At 35.6% G+C, this 13,959-nt stretch overlaps 1 protein-coding gene across 3 annotated transcripts; it reads left to right on the top strand.

The window, feature by feature from the left end:
- Positions 1-5,357: 5,357 nt before the first annotated feature.
- LOC120076825 (trifunctional UDP-glucose 4,6-dehydratase/UDP-4-keto-6-deoxy-D-glucose 3,5-epimerase/UDP-4-keto-L-rhamnose-reductase RHM2-like) lies at positions 5,358-8,744 on the top strand. 3 transcript variants are annotated; one of them, XM_039030756.2, is made up of 3 exons: positions 5,358-5,495; positions 5,826-7,472; positions 8,057-8,744. In XM_039030756.2, exons 2-3 carry the CDS (start codon positions 5,904-5,906, stop codon positions 8,498-8,500), a joined length of 2,013 nt encoding a protein of 670 aa, XP_038886684.1. In that variant the 5' UTR covers positions 5,358-5,495; positions 5,826-5,903; the 3' UTR covers positions 8,501-8,744. The 3 variants fall into 3 exon arrangements, with proteins under 3 accessions (XP_038886684.1, XP_038886685.1, XP_090168743.1); XM_039030757.2 differs by having other exon boundaries at positions 5,371-5,495; positions 5,833-7,472; XM_090312617.1 differs by lacking the exon at positions 5,358-5,495 and having other exon boundaries at positions 5,765-7,472.
- The last annotated feature ends 5,215 nt before the right edge of the window (positions 8,745-13,959 follow it).

Raw genomic sequence — 13,959 nt, 5'->3', positions numbered from 1 at the left:
CAGGCTCTGGCAACCACCTTTGGTGACCCAACTTCGATGACCAATTTCAAGCTTTGGCAACAAACTCTGATGACCAACTCCGACAATCATTTTCGTAGGCTTGACAACCACCTTCGATGTAAACCCTCGAAATTTCACCTAAGTAAATTAGGTTAGAACTTGGATAATAAGGATGTTTAAAGAGGAATAGAAGAGGAGGAAAATGCCAGAAGTGTTTAAAACTAGATTTTAATGGCTAAAACATAAGTTGTAAGTAAGTGAAGTAAAGAGGACAAAAATTTGGCTAAATGTGGGGAACCATGCATTAATGCCATGTGTTGGGTGAGGGCTTGGGAAGCAATGACTTTGTCATTTGGAGTTTAGGCGATGACCTTGTCATTGGGGGAGTTTAGATTGTTGGTTAAGGGTAGAGGGAAGGCGTTGAGGTTAATGGACGCATGAAGGATGCGACCCCAAGGGATTCTTTGAGGTTATGTGTGAATAGATGGTGGTCGAGCCCTTGCCAAGTGCTAGAAATGGTAGGGTGTGTGACAACCAAGTGATTCGAGGTTAGTTGAATGCATGTGAAGGGCGAGGCAAGTTCGTTGCGATGAAGCCATGTGATGGCTAAGCCCATCTTGAGGTTAGGAAAGCCTCATGGACGCATGTGACAAGGACGACCTAGGCGAAGAGACTTGGTGTTGGATTGTGTTGATGAAGAGACCATGCGACGACCTAAGTGTGGATGATGAGTGCATAGGGAGATGTGTTAGCCGAAGAGGGTATGCGTCAAGGAGAGCCATGCATGGAAAGAAGTGTAAGACCAAGGAGAAACATGTGATGGTCTTGAGGTTAGCATGGGTACAAGGAAGAGCCATGCATTGGACAAGGCCATGCGGTCAAGAGGGGTATGCGACCATAGGAAGGGATATGCATTGACAAGGAGTGGTTTAGAGAGCATGGTTAGATTAACAGCTAATTCGGACAAGTGGCTAATCAAGGGTAATTTGAGCTTAAACAAGGGTGAGGTGGATGCACAAAGAGACATGCAAAGGGGAGGATGTGCGTTGGCCTGAGGAGATGAGGACACTTTAGGGCAGATGTGTCAAGGAGAGACATTGGAAATGCAAGGAGAAGGCACCTGGACATGCAAGAAGGTGGAAGTGTCAAGAATTGGGCGAATTTGGACGCCTATAAATAGGGTACCTTGAGGGAGTTAGTTTTCACAAATTACTCGTACAAATTAAGTGAGATTAGTGTGAGAGTGTCCAAAAGAGAGTGTAGTTGGTGACCCTAGGCTGCCATTAAGTTTGGAGTTGTGAAGAGGGAGGAATCTGCGTTAGAAGACAAAAGGGCAGCTGGAGCGTAGGGCATGTGCCAATGTCCTCGACCTGACGCCCAGCGCATACGCGTGCGCCCTGCTTCTGTCACACAGTATACGGATGCCCATCGCCAGGCGCGTAGATGCCCGTTAGTATGCACGACCGCGCAGCTGAACGTCCCAGCGCACGCTTGTGTGCGTCACACCGTCTAGCCCTCACGCATGCAATCGCCCAGCGTTGTGTCACGTCCACCCTGTGCGAGGCCTGACGCTCAGCAACACCCGTATGTACACTGCAATGCCCAACCTTGCAGCCACAACACCTATCAGTCTACAAAATAACCTCAATAAACTGTGTTTGGAAAGTTAGGCTTATTTTTAGGAATTTTAAAGTAGGTAAGCTGATTATTTTAATTTAAGGTTATTTTTAAGACTAAAACGAAATTATTGGAGGAACTTTGAACTAATGTGAAATTCAAAGAATCCGGATTAGGAGCTGTTCTAGGAGAATTCCTGAGGAAATAATAAGAGGACTGTGAGTGGTTTTGATTATTTTCGTATGTTTGAATTATATATATATGCTATTATATATGTGTGTAAAGTTTAAAAAATTGACATGATCAGGAAATGTGTTTTTTTGGATTTTATTGGTTGATGTGATTCTTGTTATTTTGTTTGTTGTGATTTGCATTGGAAACTGGGATTGTACCCTAGAAAATTGTTAATGTGTCTATAGCATGTCTAACGGGATATTGTCGACATGTGCACATTCAACAGGCTATAAGGGTATTGGGATTGTTTCCACATCATTTATATTGAGAATTCACGGGTATACTCGGTGAAATACATGATCATGCCAAAGATATCCAGTTACCAGGTTGGAAGGGTTACATTCTTATGTGTGATGATTACTTGAGTGTAAAATTGGTGTCCCAAAAATGTTTTCCTAAAACAAAACTTATTTTTATTTAAGATTTGTCATTCACTAGGTTTGTTAGCTCATATTTTCCATTCTTTTATTCCTCTCCCCCCAGGTAGGATATTCTGGGAAAAGCCACCCAAGGTTTGGAATTGCTACTACTCTCTCACAGAGCGAGACTCGGATTGAGTTATCTTTGAAAGTCATTAGGATTGTTAAAGTTAATATTGTGTAATAGTATGAACCTTTGTAATTATTCATAAAAATTAATTAAGACTCATATATATTAGCTATCTATAGTGATGAAAGTTGAGCAGTTGATATCACAAGGGTGGTGTCAGCTGTTTTCACATCTTCTTTCGGGTCTGGAGGACAAGGCTCGAGAGTGGTGTGATATCCGACTACACACTATGTTGGAAATCACCTTGGATGACCACCTTTGAGCGAGTAACTTGGAGGACTAACTCGGAGCTTCGACAACCACCTCCGACAACAAACTCTGACAACCAACTTCATCCACTAACTTTGGGCTTTGAAAACCACCTCTGACTATAAACTTCGGCAAAAATCATCTTTGATGAATAATTTCAACGAGCACCTTTGCCTGACCAACTCCGACCTTTGAAAACCACATTCGATGACAAACTTCGACGATAACTCCAATAGCACCTTCATGCGACCAACAACCACCTCCGACTACAAATTCCAACAAAAAACATTTTTGATAATCAACTTCGACAATCACTTTCGATTATTATAAGACTGATGACGGTGAAGTATGTTGTAGGGTTGTTGATTATATAAATAATAGTATTTTATCTACATTAACTATAATATTTATATGTAAAAATTTGTAAAAAAATATTTTTATTTAATTTAATTCACATATCAAATGAGCGTTAAGAATATCTAGATGAAAAGTATGTATGTAGTTGAAAAATATGTAACATATAACAAAAAAAATCATTAAAAAAATTCTTGGAACATTTTCTAGTAAGAATTAGTGAAAAAGGAGATTTGTTCTTTGATGATCCTCCAAATCTAGAGGAATTGAAAGGAAAATTGTTGAAAAAATGTGGTTTCATTCCATTGGTTGCTAAGATGATTGTGGAGATTTAATTAAAAGAAAATTCATGATAAAGTAAAAATATAAAGCAATAACAAATATAGAGCAAAAAAGAAGAAGATGGTAATGAAATTCAGGGAGAAAAATTAGGAATCAAAAGTTTTGATTTCTCTTTGGTTTCTTATTTTATTTAACCATATTTCTACAATAAATATAATGTGTTAATTGTTGTTCATTGCCCAAAAAAGAAATAAAGAAAAGCTTTCAAAATTAAAAGAAAATTTCAATCCATATTTATTCAAACAAAGATGGGTAGAATTGTCAAATAAAAAAGTTAAAAAAAAATAGTAATCATAAAAGCAGTTCAAAAAATTGGATAAGATATCCAGATATATGAACTCAACTCTGTACCCAAAATACATACATATAAACTCATACCATATAACTCTGCATCTCAAATCCACATATATGAACTCCACATACATATGAACGAGCTCCAAACAGCCTCTAAGTTTGAAGAATATATATGGTTTTTAAACATACTATTTTAGTCCTTAGTTGTTGAGAATAAGTTTAAAATGTCACTAAAAGTACATTTTTTTTATCGCTTTAAATTTATGACATTTTGAATTAGAAAAATAAGTTAAAAAATAACCATAGAGAGAAAAGTTAATGTTTCTAAATTATTTTTCTAATTTAAAATAATAAAAATTTATTATAGGAAAATTTTAAACCTATTTTTTAAAAGTTTGAAGATTAAAAAAAATATTTTGAAAATTTAAGAATCAAATTTATATATTTCTAAAAACTCAACAACCAAATTAACCTATACTTTAAAATTCAAAATTTTTCAAAAATTAAAATATTCACGACATCAACATTTTATGATATTTACATCATACCCCCTGCATTTCCGTGGAATCACATTTTAAACCTTAGGTAAGGTTAGGGATTGCGTTGGTTGAAGAAGAATAAAAGATACTTTGTAGAATCTCAGCGTTATAAAGCAACCAATCATAACTCTTTTCCTACGGAAAAAGAGAATAAAACTAATCAGAATATTTGCGTGAACGCCACATAATAAAACAAACTAACAAATAACCGATCCCGTAAAACTTCAACCCCCTATGTTGCGTCATTATTATTTCTTTATTTTTTTTTCATTTTTCGCAATATTAAAAACATTTTTAAATTAGGTTAGAAAATTAAATAAGATATTAACAAATACACCCTTTTTTAAAAAAAAAATAAATAAATAAAACAAGTTTCTAACCTCCCTAAAACTTATAAATAAAACAGTTATTAAACTAAATAATAATCAAATTCAACCACAGTAATTTATGAAAGTCTAAATCGAATCATTGACTTTTCACCATGTTATTTTAAACTTACTTATTAAAAAAATATATTAAACTGATTATATATTTTCTTAAATTTTAATTCAACATTTGATCGAATCATTGATCTTTAGAATATAATGAATAGAATTCATCATTTGATAATGTTTTTTTATACTGTTCCTTGATAAAATTTATATAGAGATGGATTATGAGAGTCTTATCAAGATATTATTTATGGGGTATCAATATCATTAAACTATTACAATAAAATGCTAACTTTTAAGTCCATAACTAAATTATAACTCTCTTTTATAATTTAACCTACTTTAGATCACATCTATTGTCAAAACTTCAAAACCATTACTCCAAACCAAATTTCTACAACAAAACCATAAATTTATATCCAAAATTTACACAGATATAATTTCTCAACTATTGAAATCTTCCCAAAATACTTTAAAACTATTTTAAGCAAACATTCCAAAATTTATATATATATATTAAAAAAAGAAACACTCATTAAAAAGAAATAAAAGAAATAAATAAAAGAAGATTAGGCAGATTTAATCGGTAGATTCACCACGTAACACTTGTTTTAGCCTTCTAATCACATAGTCAGAGATCTATTTAAATTTCTTAACAAACCATTACGATCCTCACGCTTCTCTTTCTCGCTTTTTTCTTTTTCTCCTTTTCTTTTTAATTAATATATATATATATATATATTATTATTATTACTATTATTATTATTTATTATTATTATTTGTTCTTGACCCATTTTTATCGCTCCATTTTCCATGTTTTCCCATAACTTTCCATGAATTTTCTCCTTCTTCAGCTCTCCTCCTTCAACCTCCATTCACCCTCAAAGTGAGTTCTCTTCTTAATCTGTTTTTATTTCTTGCATTGATCTTATTTTCTGTTGTTCTTTCTTCTTTAATTTCCTGACTTTGATTAAATGTGCGTTTGTTTATGATTACTGTGTAATTTTTCAAATGTGATGGATGAATCTGTTGTTCCTGTGTGTAGTTTGTAATCGATCGTTTTGGAATTTTTTTGGACTTCTGTTGTACTTTTTGTGTTACTTCTGGAATCGTTTCTTCGTTTTGTATGAATCAGCTTCATATTATTCGATTTCCTTTTCTTTATAGTTACTTGTTGTATTCGTTTTCCCTCTGTTTGTTTTGATCTGGTTTCAAGGATTCAGAGTTTCAAGGCTTGTTAGTGGTGATTTGTTGGAATAATCAACGAGGAGAAGAATAATAAAAAAAAGAAAAAATGGCACCAGTAACTGAGCCATATGCTCCGAGGAACATTCTCATCACAGGGGCAGCAGGTTTCATAGCCTCTCATGTCACTAACCGTTTGATAAAAAACTATCCCCATTATAAGATTGTCGCTCTTGACAAGCTAGATTACTGTTCCAGCATCAAGAACCTACGCCCTTCTCAGACCTCTCCCAATTTCCGATTCATAAAGGGGGATATCATCTCCGCCGATCTCATCAATTACCTCTTGGTTGCTGAAGAAATTGATACAATTATGCATTTCGCTGCACAAACACACGTCGACAATTCGTTTGGGAACTCGTTCGAGTTCACAAACAACAATATTTATGGTACTCATGTTCTTCTCGAGGCCTGCAAAGTCACTCAAAGGATCAAGAGGTTCATCCATGTCAGTACTGATGAGGTCTATGGTGAGACTGATTTAGAGACTGATATTGGGAATCCTGAGGCCTCACAGCTTCTTCCCACTAATCCTTACTCTGCAACTAAGGCAGGGGCTGAAATGTTGGTCATGGCTTATCATCGGTCTTATGGCCTTCCGACAATAACGACTCGAGGAAATAATGTCTATGGACCTAATCAATACCCTGAAAAGCTTATCCCAAAATTCATTCTCCTGGCCATGAAAGGTGAGAAGTTGCCAATTCATGGGAATGGCTCAAATGTGAGAAGCTATCTATACAGTGAGGATGTTGCTGAGGCATTTGAAGTGATTCTGCATAAGGGAGTGATTGGTCATGTTTACAATATTGGGACCAAAAAAGAGAGAAGAGTGTTGGATGTAGCAGGAGATATTTGTAAATTGTTTGGATCAACTCCTAAAGAAGCCATAGATTTTGTGCAAGACAGACCCTTCAATGACCAGAGGTATTTCTTGGATGACCAAAAGTTGAAGAAGCTGGGATGGCAAGAGAGCACACCATGGGAAGAAGGGCTGAAAAAGACAATGGACTGGTATATTCAAAACCCTGACTGGTGGGGCGATGTATCCGCCGCGCTTGACCCACACCCTCGAATCTCCGTAGCCACTCATTCCAATGAAGATTCCTGGTTTTTTCAGTATGGATTCTCAAGATTTACAAGAACATGCAGTGAGCTCAACAAAGACGGCGGTTTGCAGCGAGATCAGCGAAATCAGCAAGGTCTGAAGTTCTTGATATATGGACGAACTGGCTGGATAGGAGGTTTGCTAGGCAAATTGTGCAAAGAAAAGGGAATAGAATTCGCATATGGCAGCGGAAGATTGGAAGATAGAAGATCCTTAATTGAGGATATAAAGCAAGTGAGACCAACTCATGTGTTCAATTCTGCAGGGGTCACTGGAAGGCCTAATGTGGACTGGTGTGAATCACATAAGGTTGAAACTATAAGGGCAAATGTAGTTGGGACACTGACTCTTGCTGATGTTTGTAAGGAGCATAATCTCCTGTTGATGAACTTTGCAACTGGTTGCATTTTTGAATATGACAATGAGCATCCACTTGGATCAGGTGTTGGATTCAAGGAGGAAGATAAGCCAAATTTTATAGGTTCATTTTACTCCAAGACCAAGGCCATGGTAACAGTTCTTTTCTTTCTTTTGCCTTTTTAAGTTTTCCCTTTTAATATGATTTGCCTTGTCAAATGCATTGTCGATTGAATTGCGAGATTTATCATCATGTCATGTGAAAACATACAATTTACTGATAATTTGTCATAATATTTTGCTCAGTTCACTCCATAATTATTCTTCATATTAGACATTTTCAGACTCAAGAAGCAGTTTCCTTTGAGAAATGATTGATGCCCTGAACAGTTAATTGTTCTCTCAACTTTTGAAATTTTGTATAAGTTTCTATATTGTGAAAGTTCTGAAAATATGCAAATTAAACACACTTCAATGTGAATTTTATCTTAGAAACGAATCAAGGAGTTGGTTGTGTACCAGAGCATTACATTTTCTGTTTTATACTCGATTCTCTCGTTTCAGTCGTGGTTTTTCTGTATTGTTTTGTAAGTAGCCGTTTCAACCTGAAGAACAAGTCGAATGTTTTATATTTCTTTAACACTTTGCATTGAATCGAGCGAGGCCTACGGATGAAAATCCTAACTATCTTTTGCAAGGTATTGAAGCATTTTGTTGCAATGGCTCAATTTTTGCAGGTTGAGGAGCTGCTAAGAGAATATCCAAATGTGTGCACACTGAGAGTGAGAATGCCAATATCATCAGATCTAAGCAACCCCAGAAACTTCATCACCAAAATCAGCCGCTACAACAAAGTGGTGAACATTCCAAACAGCATGACGGTGCTGGACGAGCTGCTACCGATCTCCATTGAAATGGCAAAGAGGGACTGCAGAGGGATTTGGAACTTCACCAATCCAGGGGTTGTGAGCCACAATGAGATCTTGGAAATGTATAGGGAATACATAGACCCGAAATTCAAATGGGAGAATTTTGACTTGGAAGAACAAGCAAAGGTGATCGTGGCGCCGAGGAGTAACAATGAATTGGATGCTTCAAAGCTAAAGAAGGAGTTCCCTGAATTGTTGTCTATCAAAGAGTCCATTCTTAAGTTTGTTTTTGAGGCCAACAAGAAAACTTAGAACAAGAGACAGAAGAAGAGAAAAGGAAATTAAAACTGAGTGAGATTTTTTTCTTTATTTTTTCATTGAAGAAATTTTGTTTATGGAGGAATAGAGATAGTTTTGCTTTGGCATAATGGTTCAAACTTTACATTACTAACTCTTTACTGACATTATATTTCTGTATTTGTTAGGGGAGGGGATTCTTTTATATACATATGATCTTTCAAATTATTTATTCAAATAAAATTTCTTTTTTTGTTAAGGTGGTTTTAGTACTAGTATATATTTTAGATTCTTAAAGGACATGTTTACCCTTATCTATTTGGTTTTGAAAACTACAAATGGTTTGTTACATAATTGTTTCAATATTTTAAAGGTTTTTTTTTTATTCTACTCTGAATTTTTAGCGGCCTACTTTTATATTGTATTCTATTCAATTTCACAGTTTTGATTTAGATTTACTTATTTAAATGAATCTAATAGTTTTTGTTTGAGAAAAATACCTTTTTGATCCCTAGGTTTTGGATCTGGTTTCCATTTGGTTCTTAAGTTTTAAATTGTTACACATTTAGTTCCTAAGTTTTAATTTTGAATTTTGTTTCAAATTAGTTCTTTAAGTTTCGTAATGTTATAATTTTATCCTTGAGATTTGAGTTTTGTTTCAATGTGGTCTCTAGATTTCAAGATTTTACATTGTTAACTCAATTTTTCATCAAATATGTCGATTCTTATTAATTAACTAAAACTAATTATAAAGTGGATTTTAAAATTTAATTTTAAAAGTGATAGAAAATAGTGAAACTTAATTAATTATAATACTTTTAATGATTTTTAATTTATTAATATAAATTAATACCGAAGATGAGAAATGAATATTTAATGAATAATTGAGATTAAAAGCGTAAATCTTAAAATATAAAGACCAAATTGAAACTTAAATGTCAATAGTAAAATTGTAACATTTTGAAACCTAGAGATTAAATTGAAACTAAATTCAAAATTTAATGACTAATTGCGTAACATTTTGAAACTTAGGGATTAAATAGAAACTATATCCAAAACCTAGGGACCAAAAATGTATTTTTCCTCTTTGTTTTTAGATTTACTTATTTTCAAGTTTTTTTAATTCTGCTTTGAATCATTAACAGCCTGTTTTTATATTCTTTCATGTGACCTAGAAAGTGTGTTTTGAAAACAAAATATATTGTAACATGATTTTGAAAATAGTGAAAGTATGAATATGAAATATAAATGGTTTGTCAATCGTCAAAAACCAATTCGTCTTCCTTATTAAAAGAGCTCACTAGATAAATGTTATTCAACTGGGTTTTATATATTTAGATTATTACAACTGATTCTTTCTAATTCCGTTCTTCATTTTATAAGTTGTAAATTTTGTTTAACATTTTTACACAAGATGACTTCGATATAAAAGCTATTGTGCTTTGATCATTCTCCAGCAATATTTAATTCATCTTTTGTGATTAATTTTTGTTTGCCATCTGAAACTCTTCATGGTATCAGAGCAGAAGTCTAACGACCAAAAATTTATGGGTAATTTTTTTTCGAAAATGGACCAAAATTCTACATCGTCCACAGAGACCATTTCTTCTTCAAATTCATTCAAAGTAATCAATCCTGGGAGCAAAAGCAACATTGTGAAGTTAGAAGAAGATAATGCATGTTTTGGTATGACTACATGAATCCTAGTCAAAGAACCTTTAGAACTAGTGCATTTAGATATTTGTTCACTTTTACTGAGGATTATTCAAGATAAATAGAACGATAACATGGAATAGTATCCCAACTCTTATAACGATAACATGGAGTAGTATCCCAACTCTCACCACCTGGTACACCTCAGTGGTGTATCAGAAAGGAGAAATCGAACCCTATTGGACATAGTTCGGTCTATGATGAGTTATGCTTCCTTACCTGACTCGTTTTGGGGTTATGCAGTGCAGACTGCAACATACATCCTGAACTGTGTTCCGAAGACCATATAAGGGAGCACAGACCCAGAAGTAAAATTGTGTTGAATGAGATTTCCGAAGAAACTACTAAATCTTCAATAAGAGTTGTTGAAGAGCCTAACCTCAACAAGAGTTGTTGAAGTAGGTTCATCTCATAGGTCAAATCCACCCCAAGGGGTACCCATGTTTTGGTCTAACTATATGAATCCTAGTCAAAGAACCTCTAGAGTTAGTGCATTAAGACATTTGTTCACTTTTACTGATGATTATTCAAAATATGGGTACGTTTATTTAATGCAACATAAGAATAGAACGATTAAAACATTTCAGTCTGATATCGAGGTTGAGAGTTTATGAATTTGACATTCCGGAATATATGATAGAACATGGAATAGTATCCCAACTCTCAGCACCTGGTGCACCTCAGGAAAATGGTGTATCAGAAAGGAGAAATCGAACCCTGTTGGACATGGTTCGGTCTATGATGAGTTATGCTTCCTTACCTGACTCGTTTTGGGGTTATGCAGTGGAGACTGCAACGTACATCTTGAACTGCATTCCCTCCAATAGTGTTTCCAGAATACCTTTGGAGTTATGGAATGGTCGTAAAGCTAGTTTACGTCATTTCAGAATCTGGGGTTGTCCAACACATGTGCTTAAGGTTAATCCTAAGAAATTGGAACCACGTTCAAGGTTATGCCTATTTGTAGGCTACCTTAAGGGAGCGAGAGGTGGTTATTTCTTTGATCCTAAAAACAAAATATTTGTATCGAGAAATGCTACTTTTCTTGAGGAAGACCATATAAGGGAGCACAGACCCAGAAGTAAAATTGTGTTGAATGAGATTTCCAAAGAAACCACTGAATCTTCAATAAGAGTTGTTGAAGAACCTAGTACCTCAATAAGAGTTATTGAAGTAGGTTCATCTAGTAGGTTAAATCCACCTCAAGTGTTGAGGGAACCTCGATGTAGTGGGAGGGTTGCGAACCCACCTATTCGCTATATGGGTTTAACTGAAATCCTAGCTATGGTAGCTGATGGCGAAGTTGAGGATCCATTATCTTACAAGAAGGCAATGGAGGATGTTGACAGAGATGAATGGATCAAAGCCATGGTTCTCGAGATGAAGTCTATGTATTTCAATTGCGTATGGGATCTTGTAGATCAACCTGATGGGATTAAACCTATAAGTTGTAAATGGATTTACAGGAGAAAACAGGGTGCTGATGGGAAGGTGCAAACCTTCAAGGCTAGATTGGTGGTAAAGGGTTATACTCAGGTAGAGGGAGTCGACTATGAGGAGACTTTGTCGCCTGTTGCCATGCTGAAGTCTATCCGGATCCTCCTATCCACTGCCTCATATTATGACTGAGATATGGAAAATGGATGTCAAGACTGCATTCCTGAAGGGCAATCTTAAGGAGATCATTTATATAGTGCAACCCGAGGGATTCATAATCCAAGGTCAAGAGCAAAAGATTTGCAAGCTCACTCGGTCCATTTATAGACTGAAACAAGCATCTCGATCTTGGAACATAAGGTTTGATATTGCGATTAAATATTATGGGTTTGATCAAAACGTCGATGAGCCTTGTGTCTACAAGAAGATCATCAACAGTTCAGTAGTTTTTCTAGTATTGTATGTAGATGATATCCTGTTTGTTGAGAATGATGTAGATTACTGACTAGAGACCCAATTCCAAATGAAAGATTTGAGAGAGGCTCAGTTTGTTCTGGATATTCAGATATTTCGAGATCGAAAGAATAAAATGCTAGCACTGTCTCAGGGGTCGTATATTGACAAAATGCTTGTCAAATATTCGATGCAAGACTCTAAGAGGGGCTTATTGCCTTTCAGGCACGGAGTTACTTTGTCTAAGGAATAATGTCCTAAGACACCTCAAGAGGTTGAGGAGATGAGACAGATCCCCTATGCATCTGCAGTGGGCAGTTTGATGTATGCGATGTTATGTACTAGATCTGACATCTGCTACACAGTGGGGATAGTCAGTAGATATCAATCTAATCCAAGATTAGATCACTGGAAAACCGTTAAGAAAACCCTCAAGTATCTACGGAGAATGAGGGACTAATACTTGTGTATGGTTCTAAGGGTTTGATCCTTACGGGATACACGAACTCTGATTTTCAGACTGATAGGGATTCTAGGAAATCTACATCAGGATCAGTGTTCACTCTTAACAGAAGAGTAGTAGTATGGCGAAGCACTAAGCAGAGGTGTATCGCTGACTCCACCATAGAGGCTGAGTATGTAACGGCTTGTGAAACTTCTAAGGAAGCCGTTTGGCTCAGAAAAATCTTGGCTGATCCGGAATTTATTCCAGACGTGTCAAAGCCCATCACACTTTATTGTGATAATAATGATGCTGTGGCTAATTCCCGAGAGCCTAGGAGTCATAAACGTGACAAGCACATAAAGCGAAAGTATCATCTCATCCAAGAGATTGTACATCAAGAGGACGTCATTGTCACAAAGATAGATTCGGAGCACAACATTACTGATTCGTTTACGAAGGCCCTCACAGCTATAGTGTTTGAGGGTCACTTGCAGAGTATGGATCTATGGTACAGACCACAGTTGGACTAGGGCAAGTGGGAGATATTGTACTGGGCGTGTTATGCCCTAGTTTATTATTTGTGTACTTGTATTTTCATTATATTGTACACCACACTAGCTTTAGGTCAAGTGGGAGATTGTTGGGGTTGATGCTCTAAATCTCGTAAGGTCTTGTTTGTATACATTGCTGAATAAACTCTTTATGTGATTAATAAAATATATGATATTTTATTCATTTTGTCTATAAAATATGTGATATTTTAGTTGCATTAACCACAAACCAATAAACTAACATCCAAGGTTATCATTATAACTTAAACATGTATATGGAGACATACAGGTGGATCATGTTTAAGTGATAATCTAAATTGTCTGTAGTAGATGGATAAGGTTGGGTACCTTATCCTGGTGACACTACGAGTATGACTTGCTTTGTAGGTGTTACAATTATTGTAAAGTACTACAAATGATATGATCCTAATCATTCATGTATTAGACATGCGAGCGGGGATATTCTATACAAAGAAGTTTGTATAAGACTGGACCACAAAATGTTTAGTCTCATTATATAACAATATTCATAATAGAGACTTATATTTCACCAGGATGACCATAGGTAACATGATCTGAATCCTGAGTGAGTTGTGAACTCCTGTCTATGAGGGCGGTTCTTTGATTTGTATGGCTGAGAGTGGCCAGATTGCCGACTCAACAAGCCTACCATTTTGGGGATTCATCTGATTGGGGAGCTAGGAACATAGCTATACAAAATGGAATTCACTCTTTCCCCGAAGCAAGGATAAGTAGAAAAATTACTCCCTTAAAGGTTGATTCCGGGTCTTGAACAATGTGGCGCCACACCCTCTCCTGGCTTGATAGGGGTTTAGTCATAGTAGGACTATGATTTATTGTTCATTAGAGGGAGC

Source organism: Benincasa hispida, chromosome 4 (assembly GCF_027475165.1).
Source record: "Benincasa hispida cultivar pf3 chromosome 4, pf3_genome.v1.1, whole genome shotgun sequence".
In the NCBI taxonomy this organism is placed as follows: domain Eukaryota; kingdom Viridiplantae; phylum Streptophyta; class Magnoliopsida; order Cucurbitales; family Cucurbitaceae; genus Benincasa; species Benincasa hispida.
Note: the sequence above shows the minus strand (reverse complement) of the source record. Positions and strands in the feature narration are given on the sequence as shown.